Here is a 15,001-nt window from a genome sequence, read left to right on the forward strand (position 1 = left end):
CTTTCAGTTGTTGCAGGAAGCCACCATGAGCTCACTCTGGTGTTCAGGAAGCGGGGATGTCATCGAGGATTGGTGTCGGTGTGACTCCAGTGCATTTGGGGCAGATGGCCTCCCCACTTGTGCTCCTCTTCCTCAGCCTATGTATGTTTCATTTTCCCTTTTGCATGAATATTCCAGTTTTGATGTCTTCCTATTCATGTGGTACCTAGGACTTCTTAGCTACTTCCCTCCCCAATCATTGGTTTATCCAGGAATGTACTTCTCTTCTAACATTCAATCAGATACCTCATGGGGGCCCTGATCTAGCCCTTTCCTTCTCCCCCTTTGCCTAAAAGAGAATCAAGCCCATTTTGTGTGGTAATATTTTAAATTAATAGAAAGGACAATGCTGTTAATCCCATCAAGTAGCTATGGTCCTATCCAATGATACTGAGATCTATACAGTAATCTCTTAGGGTAGATTTTAATCTTTTATTACTAATAATATTAGTATAGCATGTTAAGGTTAGCAAAACACTTTAAATATTATCTTATCTAATTCTCATAATAAAACTTAGAGGGAGATGCGATTATTATTCCCCAATTATAGATAGAGAAACTAAAATTGAGAGATTAATTAACTTTGTTATGTTATAAAGTATTTATTAAAGGCCTATTATTTGTCAGGCACAATGCCAAGTGGTGAGAATACCAAAAAAAAAAAAAAAAAATAGAAAGTCCCTGACCTCAAGGAGCATACATTTTAAGGGTGAAGACAACATATAGATGGAAACTGAAAGGGAAGTGGTAGGGAAGGTACCTATCATGAAATGAGACTGATGTACCTAAGCATGCTCTTTAAATGGAGAACCTACCCAATGAGAAGTTGTTACAGAGGTGGAAGGTCCTTCCAAAATGCCAAGTCCAGGACTGGAATGAGTATCAGGATGAAGAGCTAGAAAATGGTAGAGAAAATCTAGAATGCAATCTGGAGAGAATTATCATTGGAGAAAATTCCACAGCTCATAAATATCTGAGGCAAGATTTGAACTCAGATCTTTCTGATGCCAAGTCTAAAACCCAAGACTTCTGAGCACTCTTGCATCTATAAACTTTGATAGCCCATCTTTACTATTTAATACTTTGTGACTCAACTGTGCAATGAATTTTTGGAACTAGATAACCACATGATCTCTAAAGTACCTTTCAACTCTGAATCATTATCCTAATTATATGAGAATTTAAAACTAAGTTGGTTGGACATTAGTCCATAGCCTGAAACCAATACAAACTCATTTTTCTTGTCAACTGTAATTATTTGTATCAACTGTTTCTCTTCTTTACAGTCGTCATGGTTTCTTGACTGTTGGAGCTTGAATTTCACACATGTCTAAGTTGCATGAAGTCCTTCCCTTTTAATTAGTAGCTTAGCTTTGGTCAGTTTTCAGGGAATTGCAATTCTAATTTTCAGAGAATTGCTATTGTTAGGGAAGGAGATGATTTTCTGTAATCAAAATTTTATTTTTCTTTACAAATGACTAATTCGTGACTTAGATAATGGTTGTCTTCAGATCATGGAATGTTGAAGTCAGCTTGATATTTAGCAATAGAGATCCAATGTGTAATCCTTCATCCTTCATATCCACCATCACATATCAACTTGCTTTAAGTTTTGAGTTTCCCACTAATAGGGAAAGCTAGTCCTGACCAGCCACACTACTTCAACCAATCCTTCAGAGAACCAGTGCCATCTATGAAATGGCCAGTCACATTTACATTTGCCATGGTGGTCAGGATGCTGATCACTGGTCCTAGATTGTAGGAACAAGCTGAGGAACCAAGGTGCAAACTAAGACGCCGATAGTTAGGATACAACAAAGAGTCTGCAGGAAAGTACATAGTTTACAGCTACAAGGTAAAGAGAGGAAAGCAAGACAGTAGGTTGAAACAATGTTGAAATCCAAGATACACTATGGAGTAATGGACTCTCTATGTGCCAGCTTCACAATGAGGAAGACCATCTTACATCTTACCTCTGTCCTGTACTGCTCATGGCTCCCCAGGAAACTTAATTAACCTCTTAGTGCCCTGGAAAAAGTTCTATGACCATAATTTGCAGGACATTTCCAGATATAGTTTGTTCCTTACAATGATGAAATAATAATAATAGCTAACATTTACACAATACCTACTATGTGTCAGTCAACTCTGCTACATACTGTACAATAATTATCTCACTTAATCCTCACAACAACCCTAAATGGTATTACCCCATGTTTATAATGGAGATGCAAACTGAGGTTAATTGACTTGTCCAGGGTTACACAAGTTCTGAGACCAAATTTGAACTTGTTTTTTCTTGAATCTAAATCCATTGTTCTATTCACTGCTCCACCTAGAAGCTTAGGTTTGGATAAAAAAATGATTTAAGTCCAAACTTGGGATTTCAGTGACATAAGGAACCCTCTCTGTCTCAATATAAATGTGTGATTGTTCTGACAACCTAGGATCTTAGGCAGCTCCCTAGGAGCACTGAAGAATTAAATTAATTACCCAGGATCGCATAATTAGTATTTGCCAGGTCTTCCTTATTCTGGCTTCTCTATCTACTATCCACATCTTCACTCTATCTCTGCGCCAACACACATATGCATACACACCTACCTTTCCTACCCTCATTGTGATTATCGTTGTCCTCATTCCTCACTTCCATTTGATCCTCACAACAACCTTAAGGTAAAATTGCTATTATTATTGGGAAAACTGAGGCAGATGGTAGGTAAGTGACTTGCCCAGAATTATACAAGTAGAAAGTGTCTGAGGCTGGATTTGAACTCAGATCTTCTGGACTTTAAGCCTAGAGTTCTATGCACTGAACCACCTTCCAAATTAGTCATTTCTATAATAATCAAGCAGGGCAGCTGGTTGGTGCAGAGGATAAAGCACTGGACCTGAAGTCAAGAGGACTTGAATGCAAAGCTGACTTCAGGCACTTACTAGCTGTGTGACTTTGGACAAGTAAATTTGTTTGCCTCAGTTTCCTCATCTGTAAAATGAGCTGGAAAAAGTAATGGCAGAAAACTCCTAAAAAGGGGGGTCATAAAGGGTTGGACATGATTGCAAAATGACTTAACAGCTATAATACATAGCCACTGATTAATCCAACCACTGACAATGGATTAATAGCAAGAGAAGTCAGAGTTCAGGGTTAGTACCAATCCCATTTTCATTTTCTTTCTTCTTATCCTGCAGACTCCGGCTCTCTACAGTTTATGAGCCTAGCAGCACACTGGTGGTACTGGAGTGGGAACACTCAGAGCCACCAATAGGAGTACAGATTGTGGATTACCTCATGCGTCAGGAGAAAGTCACAGACAGGATGGACCATTCCAAAGTGGAGACAGGTGAGTGACTTCCCCTTTGAGAGCTTATCTTGCTCTGGGGTGATGAAAAATGTCTTGTCCCTGCAGCTGCCTCCAGGAAGGCTCTGCTTTACGATCTCACTATTGACTGAGACACAAGGATCAGTCATTGGCCCTAGCAGGGATTGTCCATCTTGCCCTTTTAAGAACTGCTTAATGGTGAACATCCAACAAAAGCTGTTTTGATTTTGCTTTTCCCTCTGTTTATAAAAGAGGTGTCCATTTCATAGCCTCTAGGCACTCTCTCAGAGCCACATTTAAATAAACAACATTACAATAAACTGGTTGTGATGGCCCACAATTAGGAAACAATTCTCTGCTAACCACTGCCATGATTACAGAGGAAAGAAAAAGATTCCTTTACTAATAAGCCCCCTCCGGGCAAAAGTCTGCCCAAACATGAGTTTTGCCCCATGTTTTGTCCTAAAGCAAACTCTGATTTTACCTGATTTAGCTAGAGAGGAAAATTTTCAAACTAGTTTGAGGTGCTGCCATTGAAAGCACCTTGGGCCAATGTTTCCACACAGGGAAAAGGTCAGCATTTGTGGTGCTAATATGACTTGTGTGTTTAAGGTGGGCACCCACAGTGAGAGCATTTAGTCTGATCCTGTTGCCACATGATCCAAAAACCTGAAAGTGGATTGTGCCATCTGTCAATTCTTGGCAATTTGGCCTGGTACATTATCCAAGGAAGGTTGGGTGAGGGACTAACCAATCTGTAGCCCTTGATAGATAAAAAAAAATACTGGATTCCCTCTTAATGTCAGTGATGGCTGACTAAGGCTTCTTTTCCTCATCCATGCTAAAGACCCTTACATTGAATGCTGATAAATCCCCAATCCTCTGAATATTTGGGGACTCTAAAAGTCCGTGGATTGTAGAGGATTTGGGGGAAAAGTACATCCAATGACAAATCTTTATGAAGGTTATCTTCCTTTCCTGTTGTTTGATCTTCCTTTATCTTTTTTCATGCACTTTCCTTTCTTTTTCCTTCTGTGCAGAAACAGTGTTGAGTTTCATTGATGACATCATCTCTGGAGCAAAGTCCCCCTGTGCCATGCCATCTCAGGTGCCTGACAAGCAGTTCAACACCATCTCTCTGATTATCCGTTGCCTGGAACCTGACACCACTTACATGTGAGTAATACTTCAACTCATTGGAGGCACATGGTCCATGGTGGAAAGAGTATTGGATTTGGAATCAGTGAACTGTAGTTTAGATCCTACCTTTGCCACTTCATACAGCATTGACATTGGACAATTCCCTTATGTTTTTTTTTCTCAAACTTATTTTCCTCAACTCCAAATGAGGTTAGGCAACATGACTTCTAAGTTCCCTAATAGCTCAAAAACTTTGGTCTTATTTCTGGTGATTCCTAAATCTGTGAGTACCATGATTTCCTGATGACTTTTGCAATCTACTTTTCTCTCTTCAAATTCACAGTGAAATAGGACAAATCTTCCAAATGTTATCAGTGTATCTTCTCAAAGACAGTGGACCTCCCAATTATGAACTGTTCTCTGTCCCCCACACTACACTTCCAAAGGCGTAGAGATATTTTTAAATGTCTCATTGAGTAGAAATCATGGGATTATACAAATCACACTGGATTAAGTGAGAACATTTGGGAGTGAGTTCTGACTCTGGGATCCCCTAATTATGTGACATTTAACCTATCTGATCCCCAGTTTCCTTATCTGTAAAATGAGTATGATAATATTTGAAGTACTTACCTCATTGGTGGAATTGTTTTGTGAATCTTAAAAATCCAGATAAAAATGGATTATTATTATTATTGTAAAGCATGAAAAGGAGAATAATCCTTGATAAAATCTGAAGCAAGAGGGAAAAGTTGTTGGTTTAGGCGCGGTGCCCAGAGATGCAGTGCTGAAACCTCATGTCCCCACCAAGTATGAAAATCACTTAACAGTTTACAGATTAGCTCATAAGAAGAGAATCACAGTAGCAGAAAAAGTTATTTCCATTTCAACAACTAAAAAGCTCAAAGATGTGGAGTGGATGGGGATGGGAGTGGAGAAGAAGAGTTATGACCTGCAAGATAGTATTTAGGGAATCTTAAATTTTTAAAGAAGCTAATAGACTGGGAAAAGGCAAGATGCTATAACTCTTTAGATAACCCAAAAGGAAATAGACTATTGTTATGAAATGGCATTCTAAGAATGTCATGGAAATTGAACATAACATACTCCCCCTAAAAAGACAATTTCCCTTTTAAAGATGTCCAAATGGAATCCTACTCTGCAGTGACGATAAGAATAATTAGCAGGGTCATTTTCACTTAGCCAGAATATGGGCTTGTATTTTGCAATATTGTTCAATACCATTCATTATGAGGAATTCACAATTTTTAAAATTTTTAAACTCCACTTTGAATATAAATATATGGCATCATAGAAATCATACTAAGTTAAGAACCCAGAACTTCAGAACATTGGAAGGGAATTCTGACTCTTAGACTCCTAATTATATGACATTTAATCTACCTGATCTCCAGCTTCCTTGTCTGTAAAATGAGTATGATAATGCTTGAACCATTTATCTACTTGGTGGAATTGTGAGTCTGAAGAATCTAGATAAAATGAATCTTATGATTATTGTAAAGCAGGAAAAAGGAGATAGACCTTGATAAAATCTGAAACATGAGGGAAAAGTTGTTGGGTTTAGGCACAGTGCCCAGAGATGCAGTGCTGAAACCTCATGTCCCTACCAAGTATGAAAATCACTTAGCAATTTACAGATTAGCTCATAAGAAGAGACTTTGATTTGATTTTGTTGATTTGTTTGCTTGTTGGACCTGTAGTATCTAAAACAGCAGGGAATCTTAAAAGTATTTCAGGATCCATGATGTAATACAAATAGTGCATTGATAATAACTAGCATTCATATAGTGCTTTAAGAGTTGCAAAATACTCGTTTGATGTCTGTAATATAGTTGCTATTATAATATCCATCTCACAGATGAGGAAACTGAAGTACTAAGAGGTTAAATGAGTTATCCAGGATCACATAATTAGTACCTGAGGCAAAAACTGAATTCAGGTCTTCCCAACATCAAGTCATACATTCTGTTCACTGTGCATCAAGTTAGCCAATAATAGGATAATGATTTATCAAACTAATATGAGAACTAGATGAACTTATTCATTAATGTTCATTCAGTAACAAAAAACAGTTACTTTCTCCATCTCTGAAATAATTCATAAAGGCCTAATATCAGGAAAGCAACTTGTTCCCAGATTGTTTCTCTCTGAGCAGCCTCAAAAAATATGAGAATTAAATAGTAATAATCATAATAATAAACAAAAAAATGGTATTTGAACATTTCTTTCAAGTGTGCTAAGCACTTAAATCATTTCTCATTTCCAACCTCAAACAAGCCTGTCAGTCAAGCTCTGTGGATATTGTTATCGCCATTTCATAGATGGGAAAACAGACTCAGAAAGATGGAGTGATTTTCTGTGGCCATTCTTGAGTGACTGCTTCCATCATAGGATCCCAAACCTTACACTGGAATGATTTCAACACTAATCCAATCCTTTATAGATGAGGAAACTGAGGTTCACAATGCATTAATAATCAGAAATCTATTGACTATCAATTTGAATTATATACTATGGAGAAGAAAGGAGAGAGAGGGTTTCTTTTTGAGGTGCCTGACTCCAGATGGCAGTCACCCCCGTTAAATTGGCTTATCTTGAACTGACTAAGCTCCTAGATCATCCACTTAAGTAGCTGAATCTTAAGTAGCTCTTAAAAGATAGAACCCTCATCTTCCCAGCAATGTGCTGTCATAGTTTATGAAAGTATTAGTCAATGAACTTCTTGCATGAACAGATAATCTCTGTGAGGAAAAACCTTACCACAGTAATAATTGTATTGAGAAAAATATATAGCAATAATATCATATAGCATAAGGGCTAATACAACAAATGTAACCTTATCCCATTGGATGTCACCAGAGCCTGTCCCAGGAAAGTGGGACAGGAGGGATTCACTAGGTCTGGATCCTGATCACCTTTGGTGATGAGAGAATGATTTATACTTCTCCATCTTTTTTTTTTTTTTGCTGAGGCAATTGAGGTTAAGTGACTCCCCCAGGGTCACACAGCTAGGAAGTGTTAAATGTCTGAGACCAAATTTGAACTCAGGTCCACCTGACTTCAGAACTGGTGCTCTATTTACTGCGCCACCTACCTGCCCCACACTTCTCCATCATTAACCAGTTATATGAGACAAGTGGTTTTAATTTTTCCATCACAGATTCTCAGTCCTAAAAATTAGGATGATCATAGGCTTTCTCCACTATGAGAATTAAAGGCTGTGTCCTTCACATTCCACCTTAAGTTCTACCTTCTATAAGAAAATTTTCCAGGACAGCTAGGTGGTAAAGTGAATAGATTACCAGCCCTGAAATCAGGAAGATCTGAATTCAAATATGACCTCAGACACTTAATACTTAATAGCCATATGACCCACAAGTTACTTAACACCAATTGCCTCACCAAAAGAAAAGTCTTTCCTAATTAATAATATTTTCTGTTGATTATCTCCAATTTATCTAGGATATACCTCATTTGTAGATATTTATTAACATGTTCTCTCACCCTAGGGTCAAGGTCCTTAAGCTCAGGGACTATTTTTTATCTTTCTTTATATCCTGGCTCTAAGCATGGTGGCTACCACATACTAAGAGTTTAATAAATGACTGATGCTAATAGAATCAAATAATTGGAAAACATATTCTAACATTAAACAATTGATGTCCAGTGAGATAAAATCAGTTTATCCAAGTCACAGAGTCAGCTGCTGGGGAAGCCAGAACTAGAATTCAGGCATCCTGATTCTCACTCTGCATTATACTCTGCACTATGCCATGTTGTCTCTCCTTAAACACAAAAAACCATGATTGCTTACTTCAGAAGAATTGTCATAAAAAGAGAGTGGATTAATTCAGCTTATCCCTGGACAAGAGAATTGAAAGTTGCCAAGATGTAGATTTAGGTCATCAGGAAAAATTTCCTAGAAATTAGAGCTGTCCAAATCTGCAAAAGACTATCACAAGAGATATCACAAGTGAATTTTGTCTCATTTAAGGTTTTACATAAAAAATGTAAATTAGTACTATTGGGAATTTCTTAACTGAGAACTTTTTTGACAATTATATTTCCTTGTAATTGGTTTCATTTGTAATCCTAAGAATTTTATTTTATGTTTGCAAAATCAGTATTCTGAGAAGGTTTCCAGAGGCTTCACCAGACCACCAAAAGGCTCCATGACACAAACATGATTAAAAATCTCTTTAGGGAATTGTTCCAGGTTGAATTAGGCCAGATGGCCTCTGAGATACCTTCCAAGAAGAGAATTCTGGGGACTTTCTGAATTCGGAGAATAGTGAGTCAGATAAAGGGATGAGCTCAGATTGCCAAGCCTGCAGGGAGAAGATCCTTGCAAGGGAGCGGCAAAGGCAGCTAATTCATGAGAATAACAGGGGACTACTCCATGCTCATCACGTTCCAGGCTGTTAAGCCTCTAAGAGGCCTCAGAGTCAGATCCAACTCTGTGTTTGCTCACATGCTCACGCGCCCCCAGTAAGTGTGGTTATTAGCATGCCAACTGAGGTCTAAACAAACACAGCTTGGGAGGCCATGTTGTAATAAGCACAGGCTTTTAAAAAGACCTTAAATATGATTCTCCATTAGCTTACTGGGCAAGGTGCATGACTTGGGTTAAAAGAGACTAGATAGTACTCTTGCTGTCCAATAAATGTTCAATAATAATAATATGAACAATAATGATGATGACGTTGATAAAAGGAGGGCACATTTATATACTGATTGGCCACAAATTGCCACTTTAAAATGTGTTATGCCCTACTTGATCCCTATAGCCAGACTAATGTCTCAGAATTTCAGTTCATTAAACCATCTGAAAGTATTTTGCCCTGTTAAAGAAAACAGGGATAAAACTGACCCTTTGCCCAAGCTTATATGATGCTTATTCCCAATTAGAAATAGAGACAGCCCTAGGACCTCTACATAATCACCAACTTGTTCCCATATGGTCATGTAATGACTAATTAGTAGGTGATTTATGGTACTTTGCAAAGCTATTAGTGATGCAGAAAAATGTAGATTTATATACATACAAATGCATATTCCATATATACAACACATACATATAACCCTTTGCAGACTGTCTCCAAACTCTTCTTGCAGACTTGTGTTCCATTATCCCCCATTCTGCATTCTAAATTCCAAACTAGTTCTCACTTACACAACTCAATATTATGTCTCCTAGCCCTTTAACTTTGCATAGGCTGTCTTCTGTATCTGAGATACTTTGTCTCTTCTTCACTTTTATTTGGAATCCCTGGCTTCCTTCAGGGATGTTCCCAATTTTTTGTGCTGCTTCCTCCTCAGTGAAATGACTTTAAATTGGCAATATGTATATAAACATATATTGACACACACATATATCTATATATGTTTATATATGTGTATGTATATGTAGATACAAATATGTGTGTATACATACATGTGTATTTCATTTACTTATGGGTTTACTTGTTTACATCTCCCCAATAGAAGGTAAAATTGATTGAGAACTTTGTCTTTGAATCCTAAACTCCTAGCACTTAAGAAGTACTTGATTCTTATCAAGTAAGAATACCTATTATATTGAATCCAATTACATTCAATAGTCAGAGGCTCCAATATGAGAACTAGACTATGAGAACTAGACTCTGACACAGTCACAGAAGCAACCTTCCAAGAATCTACATGAGACAATGAACATAAGGAAAAGGATAAACTTTCATGAAATTCACAGAAGTCCACACAAAATTTGTAAGAGGGCATGAAAAATAATTGTGTTGATTCTTCCTATTTTTGCCATCTCTAGTATTTTTTCTCCATTTGCATTTATTGTTGATATATTGGGTCATTCAAGCATTTCATTTTGGGGAGTATTGATAATAGACAACGTATTTGTTCAAAGTTCTTCCTAGAACAACATTACTGTTATTAAACACAATGTTTTCTTGGATCTGAGAATTCATTTCATTTTTCATTATTCTGTGCAAGTCTTTCCATGTTTTTATTAAATCATTGAGATTATCACTTCTTGTAGCACAGCAATATCCCATCATAATCATATACCATGGCTTTGTTCAACCATTCATCAATTGATTGGCATCCCTACAATTTCCAGTTCTTTGTCACCCCAAAGAAAGCTGCTATAAATGTTTTAGAATATATAGATTCCTTTTATTTTTCTCTAATCATCTTTGAAAATAGAATAATGGTGTTGTTGAGTTATAGGGTATAGGTAGTTTAATAACTCTTTGGGCATAATTCCAGATTTCTCCCCAAAATACCTGAATTAATTCACAATTCCACTAACAATGAATTAGTGTCCCATTTTTCCACATCATCTCTGACATGCCACTTTTCGATTTTAGCATTTTAACCAATCTAATAGGTACAAAATGATCTATCAATATTCATTTTATAAATAGTTATTGTCTATCATATTCCAGTATTAGAGTGGGGATTAAAAAACAAATTTTATTAAAGAATCATTGATTTTGAGAGTTGGAAAAGACTTTAGGATACACACCACTCAATCCATTCACCAAAGAACACCTAACAAGTGGTCATTCAGCCTCCTCTTGAAGATCTCCAAGAAGGGGTAACCCATCATGTCCTTATTCAGCCCACTTCATTTTTAAACAGCTCTAATTGTCAGGAATTTCCATTTATTTGGTTAGTTGTCTCATTGGTTGGTTGATATTTGCTTAGGCTCACAAGGCAATATTTACACCTCAACAACTTTCATAAATTACTTCTGGTTTTACCTTCCATGCCACTTTCTTCCACTTGACAGCCTTTCAAATACATGAATACTGATAACACAGTTCCTTGGTGTCTTCTCGTTTCAAGGGTAATCATAGTCAACATATCTTCCACTGACGTGGATTCAAGGCCCTTTAACATCCTGGTTGTCCTCCTCTGAATATTCTTCAGCTTTTCAATGTCCTTAATAAACCATGGCTCTCAGAACTGAACATAAGACTCAAGATCAAGAGTGATGAGGGCATAAGGCAGAGTCTAATGGGAATATTGCTCTCCTATTTCTGGAGAATATCACCCTCCTATTCCTGGACTTTTCATACAATCCAAGATTATATTATGACTTTTTGACTGCCACTTCCTAAATAATTCATACTGAACTGGTAGTCTAAGAAAACCCGAAGATATATCCCCCATAAGAGTTGTTATCTACCCATCCTTTCCCATTCCCTGGTTTTGTAATTGTGAAATTGATTTTTCATCCCAAAGTGCAAAATGAATCCCCGTTAGATTCAATCCAATTCTCTAAACTGACGAGATCCTTTTGGGATGAAACTTTCTCAACCAGTATTTGTCTCTTTCAGCTTAAGGATTTTACATTAAGGCATATACTGGCAGCTAGGCAGAAAGGAGGTACAGTGGATAGAGTATGGGGTCAGAATTCAGGAAGACAAGACTTCAGATTTGACTTAGATACTAACTGTGTGACCCACGCCAAGTCCCTTAATATCTATTATCATTTCCTCATCTATAAAATGGGGCTGTTGTAGCCAACAGATCTACTGACATTCAAGGCCCTTCATCATTCTGGTTATCCTGCTCTGAATATCTTTCAGTTTTTCATGCCATTCCTAAACCATGATTCCCAAAACTGAGCATTAGATTGAAGATCAAGAGTGACAAGGACACAAAGCAGAGTACAATGGAAATATCACCCTTCTATTCCTAGAGAATATCATCTTCCTATTCCTGCCTTTTCATGTAGTGCAATATTGCATTTGCTTTTGTTTTTAACTGCCACATCCTACCTAATTCATACTGAGGTAGTATTTATCTCTAAGGGTTGTTGCCAGAATCATAAAAGGTAGCATTTATAAAGTACTTAACAAAATTACTGCCACATAGTAAATATTATATAAATTTTGTCTATTATTATTATTAATGAGCTACCATCCCTAAATGCTAAAAGTTGTGTGTAGTGCCAATATGAACCAATATTGAAGTAGCACCCAGAAAGGGCTGCTGCTAATTCAGGAGATGTTGACCATACTTGTGCCAGCTTGAAATGTTGAAGGGAAGCAGAAGGGATAATGTTTGCAAAGTCCTTAGGAAGCTTTAGAGCACCATTCAAACTGATTCATTACCAGTATTATTGTAAGAGAACAGAAACAGCTATCTGTAGATAAAAACATAAAATTTTAAAAAGCACCTTCTCAACAACCAGTTGAGGTAGGTCACAAGAGCATAAATCCCAGACTAGAAGCGATTTTAGAAACCACCAATACTCACTCTAATTTTTGTTGTTCAGGCATTTTTTGCTTGAATTAGATTCTTCATGACTCCATGTGAAGTTTTCTTGACAAAGATACTCAAGTAGATTGTCATTTCATTCTCTAGTTCTTTTTACAAATAAGGAAACTGAGGCAAACAGAGTTAAGTGATTTGCCCAAAGTCACACAGGTAGCAAGTTTCAAAGGACAGATTTGAATGTTAGGCCTTTCTGATTTCAGGCCCAGTGCCCAATCCACTGCATCATGTAGATGAAAAAAAAAAAAAAAAAAAAAAAAGCAGAAACCCAGAGATGAAATGGATTTTCCAGAGTTACACAGCTAATACGTATAGGAAGTAGGTCTAAATTAAAACCTTTTAGACTCCATGTCCTGCATAGAAACTGCTCTTCCAGACATGGAGTTTCAAATTCTGCCTCTGATGTGAGCATTCTATATGATCATGGACAACTTAAGCTGTCTGAGTCTCAGTTTGATAGAGGTGATCTTATTGCAAAAGAAGTTAATCATGAACACTGTTAAGTTTGAAATGGGTCATTGTCAAGCAGAAGCAAGTTATGTGAGAATGTTTTTCTTTTCCAGTTTTGACAGCTTATTAGCTGAATGCTAGTGGGAAAGTTAACTTCTCTGAGTGTCAATTTTCTCATCTGGGGTTGGGGTGAGAATGCATTAACTATTTACCTCATAAGACTATTGCAAATGTCACATGAGATGGTATATGGGAAAACACTAAAACATATAAAGCATTATACTAATATCAGAAAATATCCTCTCCTGATATTGAAAAGCTTCCAAGGTCATCCAGGATGGCCAAAGGAACATGTCATTATATAATTACAGTTATTTGATATTGAAATAGACTTTTTTGGAAAATTGGGGTTCCCAATTTCTGGAGGCCTGAAAGCACATACTAGATGACCACTTAGGTAAACTGCAAAGAATATTCTTATCTAGTAATGGATGTTGAATTAAGATGGTCTCTAAGTAGCCTTCTAATTGTGAATCTATATAAAAGAGTAAATTAAATGACTACCAAAGAATAGACCATATACAATGAATATAGAATTATTTTGGCATTACCCTTTAATCTCAGAATGGCTGTAGGCAATTGAACTAACAGAATTTCTTGCTTGTTTAGCATCATTATGGTGTAAGTAATACCTCAAACTCTTAAATCTCCATATAGTCTCTTTTGGACAAAACACAGCTTTGAAACTGTGCTCTAGAGTTATCTCTCAGATGGCATTCTCTTAGAAACTGTGATGACAACATCGGTGTCTTCCCACACTCCCTCAGGTTTACCCTGTGGGGGGTGGACAACACAGGACGACGTTCCAGACCAAGTGATGTGATAGTGAAGACCCCCTGTCCAGTGGTAGATGACGTGAAAGCCCAAGGTAAGAGAGCCAGAGTTTGACAAAGAATGTTGTGGTTAAGAGATTGCTCTTCTTTACTAAAAGAAGAAAACTGAAGAGGCTCAGTATTTATATACTAGATGGAATGGTCTTATTTACCTCCACTCCTTAAAATCTATACCTTCTTTCAGAGGTTAGTTCAATAACTACTTTCATCCATGAAAGATTTCCCAATATCCTCATTTTCTACTATTTTCTATCCAAAAAATTATCTTGTATTTATTTTTATATGTTTGACATATATTTAGCTATGAAAAATTGTCTCTACTCCATAGAATGTAAGCTCTGGGAGTATGATGGAATATTTATTTTCTCTTTTTGTATCACCAGTGTCTAGTGCAGTACCTGGCATGTATCAAATGGTTATAATTGCTTGTTGATCAAATTAGTTTGGAAGGAAAGTTCAGACTTAGTATTAGCATATTAGAATTGCATTAGAATTATATTCCTACATTGAAATGAGATATTTGGAGACTAGTTCAAAGAATAGGAATTTTCTCTTCACCATGGAGCCCTCCCACTAGGGTTGAATGTTTTTGGAAGAAAGTGGTGAAAAAGGCAAATTTTGTCTTCAGAAAATCTTGTTTTCTTAAACCACTGTACCCATCCTCCCTAAACCAAACATCCAGGGCCCTCTTGCTTTGCCCTACTTGGAACATCTCAATCTTATGGCATCTCAAGCAGTGATAAACTGCCTGGGGAGTACCTCATGTTCTGAAGCTTTCCAGACTTTGTGGAAGTTCCATAAGTCAGCAAAGTTCTGATTATCTACTCAATCCTGCAAGGGAAAAGCCCTCAAGTCAGT

General features: G+C 37.1%; 1 protein-coding gene across 4 annotated transcripts in view; it reads left to right on the plus strand.

Annotated features, from left to right (window-relative positions):
* Positions 1–15,001, plus strand: part of ASTN1 (astrotactin 1) — a 508,763-nt gene that overhangs the window by 477,324 nt on the left and 16,438 nt on the right. For all 4 annotated transcript variants that reach the window (XM_051998894.1, XM_051998895.1, XM_051998896.1 and 1 more), the window contains exons 18-21: positions 8–141; positions 3,232–3,383; positions 4,403–4,538; positions 14,078–14,178. In XM_051998894.1, the coding sequence (XP_051854854.1) occupies positions 8–141; positions 3,232–3,383; positions 4,403–4,538; positions 14,078–14,178 (523 nt within the window). The remainder of the gene's footprint in view (positions 1–7; positions 142–3,231; positions 3,384–4,402; positions 4,539–14,077; positions 14,179–15,001) is intronic.

The sequence above is a fragment of the Antechinus flavipes genome, chromosome 4, assembly GCF_016432865.1.
Source record: "Antechinus flavipes isolate AdamAnt ecotype Samford, QLD, Australia chromosome 4, AdamAnt_v2, whole genome shotgun sequence".
Taxonomy (NCBI): Eukaryota; Metazoa; Chordata; class Mammalia; order Dasyuromorphia; family Dasyuridae; genus Antechinus; species Antechinus flavipes.